General features: G+C 46.1%; 2 protein-coding genes across 2 annotated transcripts in view; one reads left to right on the forward strand and one right to left on the reverse strand.

The window, feature by feature from the left end:
- Positions 1 to 2,667: 2,667 nt before the first annotated feature.
- On the forward strand, positions 2,668 to 9,404 carry LOC121619887 (polypeptide N-acetylgalactosaminyltransferase 15-like). Its single transcript, XM_041955822.1, has 10 exons — positions 2,668 to 3,391; positions 3,520 to 3,686; positions 3,770 to 3,974; positions 5,156 to 5,323; positions 6,028 to 6,145; positions 6,591 to 6,785; positions 6,898 to 7,029; positions 8,442 to 8,543; positions 8,618 to 8,761; positions 8,863 to 9,404. The coding sequence occupies exons 1-10, from the start codon at positions 2,856 to 2,858 to the stop codon at positions 9,046 to 9,048; spliced, it is 1,953 nt and encodes a 650-aa protein (XP_041811756.1). The 5' UTR covers positions 2,668 to 2,855; the 3' UTR covers positions 9,049 to 9,404.
- Positions 9,405 to 18,647: 9,243 nt separating this feature from the next.
- kcnh8 (potassium voltage-gated channel, subfamily H (eag-related), member 8) overlaps positions 18,648 to 21,965 on the reverse strand; it is a 50,392-nt gene continuing 47,074 nt past the window's right edge. The window contains exon 16 of the mRNA XM_041955110.1: positions 18,648 to 19,238. Within this exon, the coding sequence (XP_041811044.1) occupies positions 18,648 to 19,238 (591 nt within the window). The remainder of the gene's footprint in view (positions 19,239 to 21,965) is intronic.

The following is a 21,965-nucleotide window of genomic DNA, read 5'->3' on the forward strand; positions in this document are numbered from 1 at the left end:
ACATCAATTCTGCTCATCCTCCAGTAGAGGGCAGCACCACTCCGCAGCCTCTCAGGCTGTAAAACTGGAGACGTTGTTGGGGCCCCCCCAAGATCTGGTTCCCAAACACACACACATGCATAGTCTCTCTCTCTCTCTCTCTCTCTCTCTCTCTCTCTCTCTCTCTCTCTCTCTCAGTTACACACTATCAGCCATTACTTTTTCTTCAATTACAAGCTGATTATTTCCTTCACTGATTAATAATTCTTCTGGTCGGTTATATGTCAGAAATAGTGCAGAACGTCCATCACAGTTTCCCAGAGTCTAAAGGTGACGTCTTCAAATAACAGAAGAAGATGATAAAGGACTAGAAAAACCAGTGAATATGCAAAGCTGAGGAGCTGGAAGCAGTTATTTTTTTGGCATTAAAAAAAAAAAGACTTGGACAGATTTTCAGAATTGTTGCAGATTAATGTTCTGTCGATCGACTAGACAGAAGACTCCAGACATCACTGCAAAACAGAAAAATGAATGAACAACAAGACAGAAATGTACTGTGCAGCCAACAGTCTCTTCTCTCTCTCTCCTTCTTTGTTCCTCTCTCTCTCTCTCTCTCTCTCTGTGTGTGTGTGTGTGTGTGTGTGTGCGTGCGTGTGTGTGTGTGTGTGTTTGTGTGCGCGCGTGTGAGGGAAGGGTGCATGCGAGTACTTGTCGTGACTTCTCGTTTACAGCTCTGGCTTCTCGTCAGATGGTGGAATGCAGGAACATTCCCGAGAATGTGGACTGGACCCTGGACCTGGACCTTCAGTGTGTTTGTACGAGCGAGCGAGCGTGTGCTCGTGCGTGTGCGCGTGTCTATGTTCTTTCGGTGTTTATGCGTGCGTCTGCAAATGTGCTGGCAGTGGAAACTCCAATTCAGAGTGTGTTTTGGCTGCCGGATGGAAACATATGGGAGTGTTCACTGTGCAGCGCTGGAAATACATGAAGACCGTCTTTCCTTTTTCAGTCTTGAAGCTTATAAACATATTCCCACAAGAGCACAGGAGCAGGGACGTTGCATATAAGTCTGGACCCTGCACAAAGGCACTCTCTGAGGGCCCCTCTCCGCTTCCACAACTATTCATTCCAGCATCTTTGTGGGTCCTCCTCACACGAGGGCCCTGTACCCCTTCATCAGGGGCCGATCACCTCTAACTCTCTCTGATCTGGCTCTTTCATTTCCACCCTCTTTGCAACACCGTCATCTTGTCGCTCTTCTCGTCCTCAGAAGTCCTCATTTGTCCTTTCAACTTCTCAGTCAGTCTCTCCAGGTGTCCCCCTCCCTCCTCTCTATGCTGTAATCACAACCATCTGAAGCCATTCTGTCCTGTCATCCTGAGAGGGGAGGTGAGCGTTCTGGTTGTAATGGGGGGACGGCGAGGAGCTGCTAATCCCACCGACTCACTCAAATACATCGGCCGCCAGACAGTCAACACCACCACCAGGACACGGAAACTGGCTTCAGAGCTCCACTGGCTGCACTGCCAGGTTGCATGCAGTGGCCTTTCACAGCTGCAGTCAGCCACAACACAGAGCTGAGCTTGTGAAGCTGGCTGACGCAGGAGGACTTCATTTCTAGTGATGTGGTGAAGAGAAATTGGGTACGGTCTGACCTCCTGCTGGCCACCACCAAAAAGGAAATATCACCCTGAGGTCACCTGGAAAATGTGCTAGGAAATTATTAGGCATTCTCCCTAGAAATCCTCACATGGCTTTGAGACATTTTTCCTTTAACTCCCCTTTAATGATCTAATTTTGGTGCCACTTGCTCTGCAGGCTGTGCTAAACTCATTTGCAGTGTGATACAGTAGAGAAAACAAGTTTATGACAAGACAGAACTATGCAATTTGCACTTTCCACAAAAAAAAAAAAGAAGAAGAAGGAAAAAAACCCAACAACCTCAAACTGGGACTGACGAAAATCTTTGTCTCCACTCAGTTGAAAACAGCTGCCTGAGCTGCCAAGATCTCCTCGGAGAACCGGGGAGATCGAGGCTGCGACCGCCCCGCTTCCCGGCACCGGCAGACGGTCATGGGACTGCGGGGCCCGCCGCCAGCTGGCCGGTGAGAGCATCTTTGATGTGTGACGCACTCTCACACACAAAGTGGAGGAAATGTGAAAACTCCGTCTCATTCCACTGCAATGTGAGATTATTTATATCTTACTGCTGTTTGTGGTGGAAACGGACATGTTGCCATCTCCATTAAAGCGCTTGTAATAACTTTTGGGAGCCATGACAGGAGTATTGGTACCACATGACATTAAAACTAACTACTGAGTCCAACAGTCATCCAAACCCTTAAATAGACTTATTCTACTGGTGTAACGTAGAAAAACACTCAGCTCCGTTTACTCTGTTTTAATATTTTCCTCTGGAAGAATATTAGGCTCTGTCTGAAAAGGTGTTTAATGCCTGTTATCATCTGAATTGATGAGGTTGCTTTGAGAATCCGCTGATTGAACAGGTGTAGGAGCAGGTGGATGTATCAGGTGCACCCTCAAGACGCTGTGCGCGAGCTCAGATTTACTCGGGCTTTAGGACCGCGGGATGAGCTGGATGGGAGACAAAGTGTGCGCACCTCCACCGTGCAGACGTTAAGGGTTTGTCCTGAACCTGCCCTTTCTGTCACTCGTGTCCCAGGTCTGGCGCTCCATGGACGCAGCGCTGCGCTTCAGGAGACTCGTGGGCCATGTATTTCTTTTTCTGCTTTTTGGACAATCCCTGCAGAGTCTCACTTTGGTGAAATGCAATCAACTTCAAAGTTGAGTCAAAGCGCAAAAATGGGGAAGTCGAGACAGCGCTGGGCTAACTTCTGAGCGCCGAGCCAGTCTTCATCATGAGGCTGTGGGGCAAAGCTACAGCTGGCCGGACTCGGAGGAGGATGCTCTGCCTCTGGCTGCTGCTCCTCGGGTTCGCCCTGGTCACTCTTGCGCTCTCGGGCCTCTTTAAGCGCGACCGAGAGCGCAGTCATCAGAAACCTGGCCCTCCCCGCCGCCCCCTCCAGCGGATTCCCAGTGCACCGGACCTGGAGGTCATCGTGGAATCCCGGGACCCTGCATTAGAGCTCGGCGTCGATCTCTCTCCGCTAAAAACTCTGCAAGAGGACGAGCTTTTGTTCGTTCCGTCGACGCAGGGCACCAAGACCCCGCCGCAGAAGAAGGGGAGTTACAAGGTGCTTCTGCCCGGTGCAAACAAGGACGCCCGCGCCACTGCGCCTCCGACGCACGGTGAAATGGGGAAAGCGGTGCGGCTAAACCTGGAGGGTGCGGAGAGGGATGCGGAACTGTCTGCGGTGCAGAAGTACGGTTTCAACGAGGCGGTCAGCGAGAGGATATCACTGCGTCGTAGGCTGCCTGAGACGCGCCATCCAGAGTGAGTGCCCAGTGGCCAAAGCGCACCACTGAGAGGATAAACCAAAACGCCTGCGCTGGAACAACCCACTTTGATGTTAAGATAAGTTTAAAGTTAATGAGGTTGTCGCTTTGATTTGTTTGTCACAGGTGTTTGGGGAAGAAGTACAGCGAGTCGCTGCCGTCGGTCAGTGTTGTTATCTGTTTCCATGACGAGGCCTGGTCCACGCTGCTGCGCACCGTGCACAGCGTGCTGGACACCGCACCCAAGCACTTCCTGCAGGAGGTCCTGCTGGTGGACGACCTGAGCCAGCACGGTTAGTGTCCATGCCTGTCCACATCCATCCACCCACTCGACCCGCGCATAACCACGGCGCCTCTGTCTCTGTTCACCTCTCAGGTCACCTGAAGAGTGTGCTAAGTGAGTATGTGTCTCATCTGGACGGGGTACGTTTGATTCGCAGCACCAGGCGCTTGGGCGTTGGAGGGTGCCGCGCTCTGGGTGCTGCCAGAGCTGCGGGGGAGGTGCTGGTCTTCATGGACTCCCACTGTGAATGCCAGAAGGACTGGCTGGAACCACTGCTGGAGAGAGTGGCCCAGGACAGGTACTGTTTACTATGAATAGCAGATCAGATGTCCTGAAACTGTACAATTCCTGTAAAATCACAGTCATTGTAAATTGCTCTCTTGGTCAAATTCAGAAGTGTAAAATGTAGTAAGATGGCCAGAGTTTTGTAATGAAGAATAATTAAGATCTAGATCAGGCATGTCCAAACTATTCCATAAAGGGCCGTGTGGCTGCAGGTTTTCGTTCCAACCAAGGAGGAGCACACCAGGCCAACCAATCAACATCAAGGGATCTCTTAGTTATCAGCTGAAAAGTGAGATCAGCTGATTAAATGAGTCCAGTCTGGTGCGCTCCTCCTTGGTTCGAACGAAAACCTGCAGCCACACGGCCCTTTATGGAATAGTTTGGACATGGCTGATCTAGATAAACATTTGGTTTGGAAAACACTGAAAGTGGCGGCTGTGCTCTAAACCATTGCTCGTTTCTCTGTCGTGTTCTGCTGTTTGACAGAACCACTTGAGAGAAGTGAGAAGATGGAGGGTTCAGAGTTATCAGCTGTCCTGACTCATTAGTGAGGCAGGGGATACATGTGCTGTGTGTGTATCCAAAGCTCAGCTCATGATTTGGCTCTAGTCTTGTGTCTCAGGCTGCCTGCAGCGTGGCTCTAATTAGACTAGGTAATTAGGCTGAACTCTCAGACCTGGAGTCTGCAACCGCTCAAGTCTCTCGGCCACATGTTTGACCCTTCTCCCATTTCTTGCTGTCTTTCTCCCCCCTTTAATCTCTTCATTCCGCTTCCTCTGAGCATCACATCGCACTCGGAAGAAATATTTCAAGTAACATATGTGACCCAGAACAGACCCCAAGAGAGGACAGCATGTGTTTTTGGACGTGGCCTCTGTGACAGGAGCCTGAAGCACACTCACAGATACACATTTGCGATTACAAACACACACTGACGAGGAAACATTGCTCTGTTTCTCACTGCCAATCTCACTGTGCACAGACTTTGAATAATAAGTGAAAATGTAGCCAAAGAAGCCTGGTTAAGAATTTTAGATGCCTTTATTCTTCCAAATCTCTGACTGACGGGCACATTTTTGTCATTCCTAACATCAGCCTCACTTTGAATCAGCCTACTTGATGAAAGTCAATAAAAAAAACCTCAAATTTGAGTATGAAAATGACTGTTTTGATGAACGTGGTGTCTCCATGCAGGACCAGAGTGGTTTCCCCCATCATGGATGTGATAGACTGGCAGACCTTTCAGTACAATGCCACCCAGTGGCCAGTGAGGGGAGTGTTCGACTGGAGACTTGATTTCTACTGGGAATCTAACCCTCAGCTGCAGGACAAGGACCCAGACTCTGCTGTTCAAGCTGTGCGGTGAGTTTAGAGCTGCGGTCAGCTGGGCTTGAGTCTACGTCTAAAAAAAGTTTTACTTGGAGTAATGTTGAGTGAAGCCCAAGAGGAAGCGCTGATCAAATTTGCTTTTATTTATTTATGTTTATGGGTGCAGAATTTATATTCTGCATCATGAAAAGTGCAGCCAATGAAACCCGAAAACTGCACATGAATTCTTTCCTCTTGGCTAATGTTTCCCATCTTGAGGTTAAGGCCCTCCAAAGGGGTTTCAAGATAGACCTGAGGGGCCATTAGATGATAGACATGTTAGAAAAGATTAAAAAACAACAACAACCATATATTAAATACATATGATTTGTTTATTTTTCCGATATTTTCTCTCATTTGTATTATTTTCTTGTGAAATACTGTGTAGTTAAACCTGGTCCATACAACACATTCTAATAATAATAAGAAAAAAGAGGTAAAAAAGTCTCTTTGCTTAAAGTGCTCATAGCTCATAATAATATATTATTGACAGGCCGGGAGTTAGTTTTGATTTGTTTTAAAGGCTCACAAGCTAAAAAGGTAAGGAAACAGTGCTCATGCCTGAGTGCTGTCTATTCGTCTTTGCTAACTGTGACTGTAATACTCAGTTACTAATGCCTCTCTGCTCCACCGACACAAAGACAAATTCCTGTGTTTGTTCCTGGCCAGTAAAGCGATTCTGACTCTGTCTGTGACAGGAGCCCAGCATTAGGAGGCGGAGTTGTGGCCATCGACAGACACTTCTTCCACAGCGTGGGAGCCTACGACCCGGGGATGCTGCTGTGGGGGGAAGAACAAATTGAGCTGTCAATCAGAGTAATGCAAACGTTTTTATCAACTTTCCGTCCAAATCCTCCGATAATTAACCTGCTCAGGCGACACAGGAGGGCTGACAGATCGCTTTTGTTTTTCACCTTCTGCGTGATTCAGTTGCCTTCTGTCAGGGCCTCAGGAATGTTGCGCTGGGACATGATAACTTTTGCAAATGGGAGGCTCAGGTTGAATAGTGCTTTGGGAATGTCTGGGCCATTTGACAAATTCACAAGTATGAGAGGAAAATGTTCCTTCACCGCTTGTTTTCCTGCGATCATTAAAATGCGTATTGTTGAAGTGTAACATGTTCTGTGAAAGATTAAAATGCAGAATGGTGCAGCATGACAATAGATAATTTGCATGCAAAGAATAATTTTACTCATCATACACTCTTTTGATGTTACTGAAGAGATTCAAAACCGTTGATAAAGCTGTCCTATTATCCCAGGTGTGGTCATGCGGGGGGTCCATGGAGGTGGTTCCCTGCTCCCGTGTGGCTCACCTAGACCGTCACCATCTGCCCTACCGCTTCCCAGACCAGGAGCTGCTGCAGAGGAACAAGATCCGGATCGCAGACACCTGGATGGATGCATACAGGAAGATCTTCTACAGGAGAGACACACTCGCTCATTTCATTAGGCAGGTACGTATGTTTGGTTCAGGGATTTGGCCAAGAGATTGGTTGGTGAATGTACCAAATACAGAAAGCTAAAGAAAAAAACTCTAATGGCATAATTGTTCTTTCCTTCGTGCAGTCTGAGAGCCCAAACATCACAGAGCGTCTGCGTCTTAAGAGAAGTCTGGGATGTAGGAACTTCCACTGGTATCTGACGACAGTTTATCCACAACTTTACATCCCCCAGGACAGACCTGCACTGTCAGGCGAGGTAGCACACACACACACACACACACACACACAAACACAGTGTCTCCACCATATATGATGGCTACCAGTTATAGCACAATATTCGGTCATCCCAAGCTGTTAAAGCGTTCTTAGGCCCAACCTCTGACTATATAGGCCAAATATGAAAACAGGCAGTCTGCACCTGTAACCCAGCTCTGAGCTGGTATGCAGAAGTGGTTGGTATTTAATGGCCTCGGTTATAATAGCTTCCTCTATAGAGTCAAAGGTGCAGGCCACCTCTACAACAGACACCGACTTGGACCCTTCATTGACCACTTCAACATCTGGTGTACTGGCAGACAGATATATAAAAAAAAATTATCTGGGCTACAACTGCAGAGATGGAACATGGAAGCTGTGACACAGGAATGCTTGAACATTCTCACGAGGCTGGAAAACGGTTTGATCAGTCCTTTGTTAGCAGGTCCGCTGTTCTGCTGTGACGAGCTTTGTACCTTCCTTTGTAAGAATAACAGCCATTCAAGATGTGGAATATAGTTTCAGCGCCCTGTTCTGTGGTGTGATGCAAACAACGAGGGGCGTGGTGGGCTTGTAGTCTGCCGTTTCCTGTGAATGTGACAGTGTCCTCACTGAGTGCAGTGAGTGAAGACGTGCAAGTTTTCCCCAAAGTTTTAGTCTAGTCCAGAGTTGTTGCTGTTGTTTTTGATGTTAGATGTGGCTGCTGCCTGCAAGTGGGTCAGTCATGATGTCCTCTGAGGCCCTCACAGTCTCAGAGCCAGAGCGCGGAGCCACTCCAGGGACACTTCAGTTCGGGCACAAAGTTCATTCAGAATGCAGCCAGCCCAACCTAAACCCCAAAACCAGCAGAGCAAGTGTCCTGCTGGGTTTCCCTCTGAATCCAAGCAAGGAAGAAAGGCTCTGACTTTCTTAGATCCAGGAGCAGAGAAGATCGAGCCTGCTCCTACGTGACCTTGTCATTTTTATTTCGGCTGTTCAGAAGCTGGGAAATCCACATGCTGGTGTGGACCCATGCCACGTCTGGCACAACCAGCCTTTCCCATTGGGGATGAAAAAAAAAGTCATTTTGTTTTATTGTCATATTGAGGCCAAGCCACTTTGGCGCTAAGCTCACTGTTTTATCGCTCATTTCGCTCAGCACCCTCTGTTTAATGTGGCCGTTGGAGAGCAGATGTTGTATTTTAGACATTGCCGCCTGTCTGATAGCGTCTCCGTGCCCTACACAGTCAGAGGCAGTGGGCATCTGTCAGTCAGGCCTTCACCATAGAATTTAATGATTTACATGACGGGGACTTGAGTTGTGTCCCCATTAGGAAGGCGAGTCCCCACAATATGAAAACAGATTTATGCACTCTACTGCTGCTCCTCGATGGACGTGACAGACTGATGTGTCCCATCTGTGCCTCTTTGAAGCTGTATAACGTCGGCACCGGCAGCTGTGCAGACTACCCACGAGGGCACGGACTGCAGGGTGGGGTCATGAACGTAGCACCGTGCAGCGGGACGGGCAGCCAGGTAAGCATGACACCAGTTGTGAGAACTGAAGAAAGACAGGCGAGAAAGAAAGATGATCTCTCTTGTCATCACAGCACTGCGATCTAAACACTGAGTTCGAAGTGCGGTGGGGTCCCATGGGGGCTTTGTGTTTGGACGTCAGGGGAGAGAGGGCGGTCTTATCTCCGTGCCCTACACAGCGACCGACCCCCAGCAGACTCCGGTGGAAGTTCATAAAGGCAAGACAGAGAATTAGACTTGTGTGTTGTATGTCTGAATAGATGCACGTGGTCACGGTGGGCACTCGGCTGACTCCCTATGTGTCTGTTTCATGCTTCAGCTGAGCGGTCAGCTCGTTCACCAGCAGTCCCAGTCCTGTCTGGAGGCTGTGAAGGAGGGTGGGGTCCCACAAAGCAGCCCAAGAGAAGTCAACGCCAACACAGGAGGACTCTTCCTGCGCCCCTGCACCCACCACCCCAGACAACAGTGGCATTTTGAGCAACTGGTAGCTCCTAAAGGTACCTGAGTGCATGGAGCGACTGACCGGACTTGCAGGATATAAATCCCATTCACTGTGCAGGGTAGCATACAGTAGACAAATGTTGTACAAAAATACACAACATATAATTACTTTGCTCCACTTTGCCACTCAGCTGTTTTGTTCCTGTTTTAAGGATTGCAAATATAATTAAATCACAGATATTTTAAAATGATAAGAAGCAAGATAAGATTATGTCAAAATAAAGTCTTTATTTAAAATAGTTTTTTTTTTAGGAATATCTATTATTGTCTTGTATTAATGTACATTTAATCATACACGGTGTGAAAAACATGTAGAGAAAATGATCATGAATGAGTTTTTACTGCAGTAAATGATTTGATTGATTCACATGTAAATGTTTTTGTTTTATTCTGGAAGGTCAAAGTCTCTACTGAATGACCTCCGGTTGGATGGAATTTATGAAATTATGAGCGAGAAGTGATCAGTCTCAGGTAGTAGACAGTACCAAAAGTCAGTATATATGTTATCCCTACACAGTTTCATTGTCGGTAACATCCTCAAATTTCCCTTGGCCTACAGCAGATTTTAGTCAATTAGATTTGTTCTGCATTGAAACTTTAACCTCCACACCACCAGCACACAGATTTAAAAAACAGGGTAACTTCACACTTGGGTAGGTAGATTGGAATAAGGTACAATCATACACAGAGTACAACAAACAAGATGATCTATGAATTTAAACCTGAGGACAATGATTATATGAAAGACCTCAGTATAGACTTATACATTTGTGTTCTTTTGGTCGGGGTCATCCACATGCTTTTAGCCAAGTTGTGCATGATATGTACTAAAGGCCGGGTAAACCCAGGTGTTTTCACTTGTTCTGCTTTTAACACGTCTGCCTGTCACTCACATTTTGACTTGTCACAGAAGGAAAAAGCACAGGTGTCGCTAATAACAGTAACGATGGCTCTGTTCTATTCGAGTGTCCCAGTGAGCCACGGCAGTGTGACGGTGAGCCACAACACCAGGACGCTGAAGCTGGGTCTTTTTATGCGTACGACTGCTTCTGCACTTTTTCTGCTGTGACATGTCAAACTGTCCTCTGTGGAAATCTCAAGTGCAACACAGCAGGATTGAGTGGCGGTCTGCACGCACCCACGCAGTCCTGAGAAAAGGTCTAATCAAGTGAGAACACCTGTGTGAGCAAACCACCAGTGAATAAACACTGATTAATCAGTCATTAACCACCCCAAAGTGTTATAATCTAAAATGTTTTATTCTTTGTTAGTGTGTTTGGGCTCATTGCATTTGAATTTATTTATTTTCACTGTGTGCATGATCAGTCCTTATCAGCTGTCAACAGCAGAGGGAGCCATCTGCCTTCAAAATCTTTTCTAAACCCCAGATGATCACTTTGTTATTGGTCCACATGAATGACCTCACCATGTGATTTTCTTAAAAGACTTTCCATAAACATGCTCTCATCCAAACTTTCTGTGATTGGAGCTAACATGATTATGTTGTACAGTAAGTCCACCATGTGACAGTAATGTCCCGATGTGCATGTGACTGAGGGGAGGGTTGCGGTCTGGAAGGGGCAGACCAGTGTTATGGGTTTTATCTACTGTAATTCACAGCTCAATTATAAGTGAAGGTTATATTTAGGCCATAGAGCCCAAGGTTGGGATGCAGGCAGGGAGGACCCTGACTCTCTCCTCGCCCCCAAGCATTGAGTGCTCATGACCACCTCTACTCTGCCACAGTAATGCTCTTCTTAACCCACGGTCCACTTAGCCCAGTCAAGTACGCAGCACCTTTCCAATAAAAAGCAGTCATATGGTATGTCTGCAGCTCCAGGGCATGGGTCAAACGCTTGGACGGTCAACATGTTTTCGACTAGAATGTCTTCTCTCAGTTACATAACTATAGGCTACGGAGCTGTTGTGAAAGGGGGGCAGCATCTCTCTGCTTTGGGTCGTCACAGGACGGCAAGAGGTCACACGCTCATTGTATGGCTAATGTCACCGTGCAAAGAAAGCTTGTTTTGCTCAAAGACTGCAGGACATGCATGTGTCTATATATTGACATAATATTGGTTTAACACACACTAAAGTGAAGCCAGTGACAGGTCTGACGAATTAAGCCTAATGTTCTTGACAGCCCAAGTTTGGCTAAGCTTAACATTGTTTCACCACTTTCTTATTTATTGACTTTTACTAATTTATGAGAATTACTTGGATAGATAGTTTTGGATCAGTGATACGTTTCATAAGTCTGCTGCAGAAAGTGACAAATTATTTCTGATTGGAGTCTCGGAGACCCTAGCTGCACATCGTGTTTAAATACAATGGATTTTCATTATCCTCTATATGTCTATATGTGTGATTGAAGATTACACTAGCTTTTGCACACATTTCTTTGTGTTTGTTTATATATGGCTGCCCATAATAACATTTACAACACAAACTATTTCATTATTTGATGTAATGACAATGCCTCATGGTCATTTCCATATTTTATCACCTTCGTCAGACATGCGAGCCCAGTTTGTGAGAAAGAGGCATCACTTATCACTTCGTACTTTTCTGCATTATGTGGTTTAATTGGGTCAAAACAAAAGAAGAATATATATTTGCAGAGAGTAGACCAGCCCATGATTCGTGCATCAGACCTGTCCCGCCTGTCAGCACCATTGTGCGTCCAGGCTATCACAAAGGACCCGTGAAAAGAAAGAGGAAGTGAAAGTGAAAAAGGACCTGAGACTGTGGCTCTGACTCCCCTGCTGAAAACTCCTACTACTGCCCGTGTTATGACTTGCATAACAACCTGCAACCAGCGGGGATCTCTGATGTCTCTTTATATTGCAGAATGTGATAAGATTCGTGAAAATGTCCCAGTAGAGGATATAAAGCAATCGCAGTCAACCTCTGCGGCCTCTGTAAGTCTCTCAGCAATAACTAGTGAGGTCGAGCGATGCCCTTTACTGCAGGTAATACAATATGTCTGATAGTTAAAAAGCATCTGATGGAGCTGTCGTCCAACACTTGTTCAGTGGCGGCCATTAATGTCCATTGTAGGCTGACATTTATTCAAGACTTTTTGACAAATGTTGTAAACGATTTTATTCCAGGTACCTCCTTCTGTCTGCATTCAAATGCTCCTTCTCCTGAGACTCTTCTTCTACTGTTCTCCCTCCTCTCCGCGAGCTGTCCTCCTCTTCCATCGCCACATGTGACCTTTTGCCTGTCCTCCCCTCCCCTGTGTCTCCCATCACGACCCCCCCTCCATCTCGTCTCCATGAGGTGAGCGCGATGAATACGGTGAACGCCCCCGTCGAACGCTGATGGCCACCGGACGTGTCACATCCTCACCGGCCTCTTTGTTCCTCGTTCTTCCCTGCCACCCAACAAGCACATACAGACACACACACACGCAGGCATCTTCTAGGAGACTCAGATGGATGTGAGCTGCTGTGGTGCAGGAAGCTGTGGCCTCTTTATGAAGATCCATGGGGCCATTTCACCAAGGACGGAGGTGGCTGTACTTACTGTGCGCGCCTGAAAGAGCCTTGGGTCTTCTGTACACAGGCACTCTTGTTTCCAGCGATTCGTAATGTGCTTGTTGTGCAATTAGGTCCATGCGGATGAGCCTCAGGAGCCGCCGCTGACACTGAGCAAAGATTAAGTGCTTCAAAATGTGACAAAAACTTGGCTTGCAGCAGCAATTAGGGTCAGAGACAAAAACGGCTTTTGAGCGCCTCGTTTAGAAAGTTCCCGGTGACACAAACACTTTAAAAAGGCGCCCTCTAAACTCTGAATCAGTGTTTTAATGATACCTATATTTGTGTAACACATCACATACTTGAAAACTGGTCTTCCAGGTCAAGAGACACGTTTGGAATTGCTGTAAGGGGAAAATGAAAGCACCGATCCTTACTTACTGAAAGGTGGGACTGAAATGTGAGGTGTGGTGGGAGTATGATTAATCTAAATGGAAAAACGATGGTGAAGAAATTATGAATGAAAAGAAAAGAATAAAGTTACTCTAGACTTTAATTTGCTTATATAGAAATGAATGACTTGATAAAGACACATTTAATTAAATAATCCTCTGAAGTGTTTCTCCCTGTGAGCATTTATTGTTTAACACGTGAACCACATGTCAACCAAAACTCAGTGAACAGAGAGCTGATTGGCTTTCCGTGCCAGAGGCCCGTCACCGGCATCACGCGGCTGATTGACAGGATGGGCTACGGTCACGCTGGATTTAACAAGCGTGCAAGACAATTTTACATGAGCATTTGGAGATCTGGCTTCCACTTCCACACAGAAATGTTACATAAGCCAGTCTGGCAAAGGACCAAAAGTCAAAAGTCACCTTTATTTTTACCACTTCATCACCTGTGCAGCCCTCTTGTGGCTTCTCTGCGGCACAGGTGAAACCACGGTGTACCTGAGAGAGAGGTCAGAATGGTGAAGTTGTGGCTAATCAGCAACAGCTATAAGCAGATTAAGCCTGACACCTCTCTCTCTCTCTCTGTCTCTCTTTTTTTATCATTATTTTTTGTAGGATTTGGACTTGCCTCCAACAAAATTTTAAGTTAATCGTAAATATGTCAGCCCGCATAAAAAAAGATTTAATAATTTGGGGGTTAGATGTGTAAGTTTAGTTCACATCTAATGGAGGTAGGTGAGAGACAGGTGTCTTAGAGCCCTCCAGGTAGTTTAAAGGTTTTAGCAGACTCTGATTAGCAAGTTATCATAGAAAAACTGCTCCATCACACAACAGAAAGGAAAGGTACATCATGATCCTGTTCAGCAGTGCCAGGCGTCCACATTCAGACCAATGCCTTCCGTCCTCTTGTATGAGCCAGTGAGCATTTTAGTGGAGACTTTTCAACAGGGACCCTTACATCAGTGTTACATCAACACAATGGAAGACAACTTTTTAGCAAGAGCTCTGCATGGCGACAATCCTCCTATCTGCTGCTTTAAAATGCCAGACGACTCTCTGACAGGTGAGCAACAATAGAGGTAATTTAGCGGCCCTTCCGTGGCCTCGCTTGATGGGCACAGCCAGGCCCGCACTTCTTAGAGAAGAAACCACCATTAATCTCCACTTCTGACGTGCATATTGTTCGGCCACCCCTCCCACCAGCGCCAACACTTGTACCACAGCACCCAGGGGAGCAACTCAGAGTCATTTATCAAACACACAAGATGTCCTGCAAGCTTCCCCCTCCTCCCTTCTGCTTTACAACAATGCAAATAGAAGTGTTTGGACGTGCAACAGCTGCCGCCGTCTCACTCAGAGTGGAACAGATAAATGTTAAGCCCCCGTGTGGAGATCTTTCTCTGCGTTTCTGTGTGTATGCGCGCTCTTGCACACTATCTGCATACAGACACTCAGTATATTTGGACGCACACATAACCAGAACCACGCACAAGCCGGGCCACACGCATTCGAACGTGAACGTCCTTGGTTCAGCACACAGCTCGGCCTCTTTTCTTTAGCTTGCAGCCTATCAGATCTCAGCGAGGGCTGAATGGAGGCACCACAGCTGGCAGATTTCAGCACATCTCCGTCATGTCTGGGGAGATGAAAGGAAGAAAACGGACAGACTTTTATTACCTGAGAGAGAATTTCTGGACGGCGGTGGTGCTTTTCAGCACTGAAATCTGCGAGGGACAAGTGGAGGGGTTCTTTTCACTGCGATAAAGTGCTCATTTGAATGGAAGAGTGAATGTGTTTGTGTGTGTTTGTGCATGTGCGTGTGTGTGAGAGTGTGTGTGTGTGTTCAGATGAAAAGACCGAACAGGGATGAATAGTTGCTGTATTTGGGTCAGGGCCATCATTAAACAATGTGAACAGAGTGGATTAAACAGACGCACTGCGACAGGAGGGATATGAAACGAGTTAAATGCATGTTATGTGTAAACATGAATGCTCACACATCAACAGTGCACCTCTTTTAATGCTTTTCTCCTTTCAGTGTTGCACTTTCCCCCATTTCCATGCCCGCTCTATCATCCTCTCCATCCCGCTGAGTCAGACCCAACTTTAATCAAAAATCATAAGTGGTGGGAAAGAGGAAACTAAGGGTGCAAAGGAGGAAGGCAGATGGGCCTCAGTTTGTTAATGACAGCTTGTGGGAAGCGGTGAATAAAAGATGAGTTTGCTAGCAGGTGGATAAAACGATGCGTAAACAGCCGGGATGGGATTGTCTGAACGCCATTAAATATGGATGGGTCTTCAAGACCCCAGGCTAAATCACAGCATTCCCACAGATGTGCTGGAGGCGCTGTTAAATACACATATAATCATCCTCAGAGCAAACACACCCCCACCCACCTGTACGTCCCTTCTCAGCAAAACACACAAGAAATTGTCCGAGTGGCGAATATTTTGATGACACGCGTGTCTCCTAGAAAATCATTTACACACACGCATGGATTAATAAACACACATCCCCCCACCACACACACACACCTTGACACACACAGTTAGTATATCTCATGTGCATGCATGTAGTCCCCTCTCTCCACCTCCTCACACACACACACACACACAGCGGAGCAGCACCTCACCAGGTGAGAGCAGCTGCACCTATGACAGATGTGTCAATGCGATCCACAGCAGCCGCTGGCTCGGTTTTCACCCGCTGCCCACGCCACCAGTGGGACATGACGACTGCCGCCCTTTCACCTCGGATGAAGCGTAGCAGCAGCTCATGAAAGACCCACACACTCGCTCGCATACACAGTACAAACACACACTATTATAAACACAGTGTAGACAAGCGACACTCTGGCATGACAGAGATCTGGCGCTATTAACTTTGTGTGTTTGTGTGTTTTTTGTGTTGCCGTATAAAGAGCCCGAGAGCAATACAGCAGCATGTCAGCAGCAAGTCAATGATGTAGAACGAGCTGATATGATTCACAAGTTCTTTACAACTTTTCACAGACACACAACGAGCCATATTTTGAGCATGAGGAAGTCTTAAAGATGTCTGTGCTTTTTTTTGTCGCGTCACAAAATCCATTATGCTGATGGTGATCTGCGTGTGTTTTTCCACACTAGCATTGTGGCTCTAGGGATGATAATGTCAGTCTGTCTGCTGGTCCAGACTGAAATAACTCAGCAGCTATTGGATGGATTTCCAAGCCTCCCTTAGCATGAATAACTTTGGCGATGCCTAAACTGTTCCTCCACCACCAACGCCATCAGTTTAAAAATGTTATTTATGCTACACTTGGGGTTATGATGAAATGTTTCCAGACATTACCTCCCAATCAGCCTCAGCTGCACTTAGTTTTGAGTGCTAATTAGCATATCTTAGCATGCTAACACGCTAAACAAAGGTGGCGACCAAGGTGAATATCACCAGCATGTTAAAATTGTCCTTTTGAGCATGTGAGCATGCTGATGTTAGCACATAGCTCAAAGCACCACTATGGTTAAGTGCAACCTCATGGAGCTGCTAACAAGAGTGTAGCCTTTAGAATTGTATAATACCTGCTGTTGCTATAATCCAAGGACATTATGCACTCACCCATTAACTTACCTGAATATCAGGATATAGCAAAAATTTCTTTTATTACATTTGCTGAAGAAACAGGCTTGAACCAACCCATTAAGAGTCTTTTTTTTAAATTTTATGTTAATGTAATTTTATGTAATTTTAGCCACATCCATTAAACTGATCGGCAAATAAATTTCACTTTTAAATTTACAGGCAGACTGTTAAGTTACTTAACAGACTGCTATGTTATGTGAGACTGTTAAGACGTCACTTTGACTTTCAAAACATAAAAATTGAGCTAAGTTACAACCTTCGATTGCCATCAGTCAATGTCCTGCACAAGTGGATTATAATAACATAAAATATATATAATAAACTGTATATGTAGTTTGGGAAAGAGAAAAAGTTGGATTTCCTGGTCGTGATGACCTCTAATAACTTCTTTCCAGCATTTTCAACATTGCACAAAACAAAAGGCCAGGACATAACAGTCATATTTGTCGTTTATTAGCATAACAGTTGTTTTCGTATCTAATAAATATCAAAATGTTATGGGAAAAAGATGTTTGATTACAGTACATTCCATTTGCAGAGAAGCAGAGTCAAATCTACATGAATTCAAAAGAAAACAGTAGATCTGTCGGGACGAGAGTTAGGACCTTTTTCCTGGTTTAAGATTGCATTGGCTGGTACCAGCAAACAGCACTGCCATAACCTCATATACAGTAGCATCGTTACTGTGATCCCACACTCTTGCATTCTTTGAGGTAAAAAAATACATCTTTAGTAATGATACATTCATAGAAATATAAAAGCGTCTTTATTTCCTTATTGTGCTTTTATGTGGGGATATTGCCTTCGCTCTGAGCAGCTGAGAAAATGGATCTCAGAGCTGATAACCCTGGGTAACGATCAGGGAAATGGCCTACATTGTGGATCGTGAACCAATTTATATAGGCGCTTTGCTCCGGGCCACTTCAAAACAGGGGTGACTACCTTGTGCCTAAAATTACCCAGCTGTTTAAACTGAGCCGATGTCCAATAAATATGCATCAGTAAATGCCACGTTCAGCTATTAAAAGACCGAACTGTGTTTCCTTTAAATAGATAGATAAATGGCAAGCTGGATTTCAACAGGGTGACATGCAGCATGTTAATGTGTGTCTACAGGCACTACTCAAAGGCTCGGAAAGGCATGCAGAGAGCAAGAGAAAGAAGGAGGGAGAGGGAGGGCAGTAGGTGTGTGGAGAGAAACACTGGAAGAGAGAAGCAGAGAGGGAGATAGAGTCCCTGCGCTCAGCGTGGCAGACAACAGCAGGGACTGTGCTGCCGGAGGCATAACGCACACCCCCCCACCACCTCCGTGACCAGCTTCCTCCACCCTCCACCTCCCCTTCCCTGAGGGCCAGCTGTAAAGAGCACAATACATCCCGTCTCTCTCCTCACACCATTCTGTGCTCCCAGTCCAACCAGCCACGCGCTGGTCCACGCAATCCGGAGCATCAGGCATGGGTCGAGTGAGCAAGGAAAGAAGGTTTAAAAGGAGAAGTAATGGCCGAGATCTGGAGTTGGGGGAGGGACATTAACGACCCCCCACTCCTCTCCTCATTGTCTGCAAAGCCCACCTCCACCACTCGTGATGCTTTCTCTTCCTCCAACTAGTCAAGCCGACCCTGAAACTAGCCAGGAGCAAAAAAAAAAAGAGAGGCCAGAAAGACCTCTCTCCTCCTTTGTATCCTTCTTGTCCTCCATTATGGCACAATCCTGCCTCAGGGTGGGGAGGGTAGCGGGCTGGGGGTGAGCCGTGCCCAGTGAGCTGCCACCATCCAGCTCCACAGCTGACCCAAAACCTCGACATCCTGTCTAACAAAACTACATTTCTATAAGGTAAAGCTAACACACCTAAACCTTCTGTACGGGTTTTCATGCAACATGATTTTTAAACACGTGCCTTTAAAACAAAAAGAATTTGAGTTGCATCCCTGCAAATGTCCTCCAACGATGTGGGAGGACCCCAGCTGATCAGTTTAATCTTCAGGAACATATCCCAAAATAGATCCTGGAAAACGTCCGGGACAGTTCAGATGGAGGGCTGCTACAAACCCTTGGTTGGGTTGTGGTAGTTCCCCCCAAGTCCAGTTGGTGGAGAACACCCAGAGCTCTGGTGGCCCTCATCTCCCCCATCCCGCGGGGGGGAACTGTGTACCCTTGACCTGATGGAGCCAGAAACCCCGTCTTTGTAGTGGGAAATCTCTGGTGAGCTGAGGGGGGAGGAAGGCAGGTGAGGCTCTGCGATGATGGGCTGTAATTGAAGGACTGATGAGTTTGGAGCTGGAAGTAAAGATGAGCTGGGTATAGCAGGGTGCCCCAGCTGCAGGTCCTGGGGTCTATGCATTTGGGAGTCCTTGTGGCACATCGCACCATGCTGCTGAGGGATAATGGCGGGAGAAGAGGGCAATGACATGGGCGTGTCCATCCAGATGGAGGCAGTCTGAGAGGAGGATGGTGAAGGGTAAGACTGAGGGGGGTTAGGACGGGGCGTGTGGAATGTGTGGTGTGCTGGGGAGTAGTGCGTGGGGCAGACTACTGTCGGCTGTGGCACAGATGACATGAGGGTCTCCATGAGTTGGGCCATTCTCTTCATGACTTGTCCAAGGTCGGACACTTCCCTCCCAAGGGTGCTCACCTGCAAAAACAAACACAAACCAGCTTTAGTTGAAATCAAGCAGTGAAGAAGGAGAGCAGCCTTTGTAGCTGCTTTTTGTAAAGGCAGAGTCCGCCATTCTTGTGCTGGATTTAGTTTATTTTAGTAAGCGAGAGACTGACAAGAAAATAATTGCATGTGCATATAGCTCAGCACAATTTTATCTAAGGGTTAGCGGTTCAATCCCTCCATCAGTCCACATGCGGGAGTGTCCTTGGGCAAGACACTTAACCGCAAATTGCTCCCGATGTTCAGGCCAGCACCTTGTATTGTGAATGGGTGATTCAGAGGGAAAAGTGCTTTGGATGAAAGTGCTGTATGAATGCAGCCATTTACCACAGCAGTAATGGAACAAGGAGGAGCAATCACGGCGAGCTGTTAGATGAAGGGTTTGAGATGAAAGGCTTCGCACCTCCAACTCCTGAGCAAGATAAGCAACTTTACTGTGCACCGCTGCTGTGTGGAAAACCACTCACGCCAAAACTACTTCACACGTGTCCACAAATCAACCAGGACAGATATCAGGATTACAGCTTCAATAAATATGGGCTGGTGGATTATAAAAATACACCAACAGGTGTCAGCACACTTGGCTTCCTTGCAACACAATGAACTTTAGACCATAAGTAGTCTAATTCTTTTAATGTTGTTAAGTCAGCACGTCTCTCGTTGTTCTGGTGTCCAAACCGATGGTCTGTATGGCAGTAACTCTCAAAGTGGAGTCCCCTGCCATTAGGGTTATGTAATAAAGACAACGTTCTAGGAAACACTGTATGATTATCAGGAACAAAAAGCCCTAGGTTATAGGGTGCATCATTATGAGTCCGGCATTTTCAGGTCACTCATTTTGGGTCAAAATATTTCTGTCTCCTGCCAGCATGGAGTTTTGCATGTAACCGTGCTGCTATAATTGGTCATTACACTGATGAGGGGGCGGGGTGGGGGCTGGTGATTAGTCGCTCTCCGCGCGTAGCGTGTCCACAGAGGGCACGACCATGAAGCCCTGCCAACATGCCATCTGCCTCTGCCAGTCAAAGCGCTCCTGACCATTCATCAGGCCAATCACGCACATCAGTGCCACTGGATGCTCATCAGCCCTCAGCAGGACACGCAGCTCCAGGTGGGAGCTGCTCCAGTCGCTGCGTGACTACATCAGGCGGTGATCGGGCGGAGGGTGCTGTGACCACGACAGACTATGCAAGGCTTGGAGCTTCCTCTCTCATTCACATACACACACATTATATGTACGTATGTAAATTTGAAAATGCGAAAAAAAAATCATTGTCTTTCTCATGGATTAATAGTCCAAATGTACAATTAATTATATTTCATTTTTGCTACGCTTTAACGTTGCAGTTGTTTAACTTTGATCTACCACACTTAGTCCCTGACAACAGCATTAACAGCAAAATATTCTCTCCTCCTCTCTCACAGTTCTACCATCTCTCTCCCTCTCTGCAGTGGCTGATAAAAGCCTCAGTCTAAACTCCGGCTATGATAAAAATAGAAAAAGCTGAGAGCGACAGGACAGTCCAATCTGACACGCTGTCAACATGATTCCAGTACTCCCACCTCAGAGCCAATCGTCTGTGGACGTGGTCAGACAAAGCAGCAGCCGTGGACGACCACAACCCGCTGCAGCAACAGGTGTATGTGTTCAGCCCAGACATCATTAGAGCATCATTAGATCATACGATGCTTATGCTAACTTACAAATAAGAGTTAGGAATCCACTGTATGAAGCAACAACTGACTCATGAGATCACACATGCATAGCGTTTGACTTGCAACACATTTACAGTGTGATGCACATATACTTTTACTTTAGTTCAGTTTGAAGGATAATTTATATTTGGTTATTTATAGCAACGCTCTGGTATGTTTTAATCTTAGATTATAAAAAAAACGTTTCCCGAAGGTTTTTCTCCAAACAGTAGCTCTGGAAATGAAGATGTACCTGAGCCCACTGATGGTGAGGAATTGGGTTTTGTGACATTTATGAATCAGATCATTTAAAAGCAGAACTGGAGCGTGAGGCAAAAATGAGCTCTCAATCTGGCAACAGTCAAGATAACATCTAAGTAGTGGTGCCAAGACTTACTTAGTTACCACAACTCACGTAAACACGTAAGCAGTTTTCCTGGCCAAATTTCCAATATGTGGAAGCAAGATGAGCTCACAAGCCTTGAACTTTCCTGGTAAACTGAGGCCTTCAGCTGTTGTTCGCCATGGCTGGAGAAAAGGAAAGAGGTGCTACGACTTCCAAAAGCTGATGGAGGTAGGTGCTATGTGTAAGGTAGCACAGTATAGGAAAGAAATTCATGTGTATATATACATGATTGGAAAAAATCCTTTTTTTAAAATGGCATAATTGTATTTTTTTGTGTTTTTTTCAGTGTTAATAATACGTCCCGAAAAGTGAAGGAGAAATATGGCTGCACCATTTAGCAAGCTAAAGAGCCAGAATATTTTAGGTCAGTGGAGGCTTTTTTGAATTTTGGATGTGTACATAGATAATACATACAGCTTGCTCCAGTACCTCGAAATGGACAAAAAAAATCAATTACTGCTGCTCTGGAGTCTTTGTACTGTTTAAAAAAATCAGTTTGATACTTGCTCTTAGCTTTCAGTATTTCATTTTGTCTCTACATTTATTAAAGTAGGTCACTACTGCTGTGCATAGTGTGTGTACCTGTGTCTAATTCTCAA

This window comes from Chelmon rostratus, chromosome 16 (assembly GCF_017976325.1).
Source record: "Chelmon rostratus isolate fCheRos1 chromosome 16, fCheRos1.pri, whole genome shotgun sequence".
Taxonomy (NCBI): domain Eukaryota; kingdom Metazoa; phylum Chordata; class Actinopteri; order Chaetodontiformes; family Chaetodontidae; genus Chelmon; species Chelmon rostratus.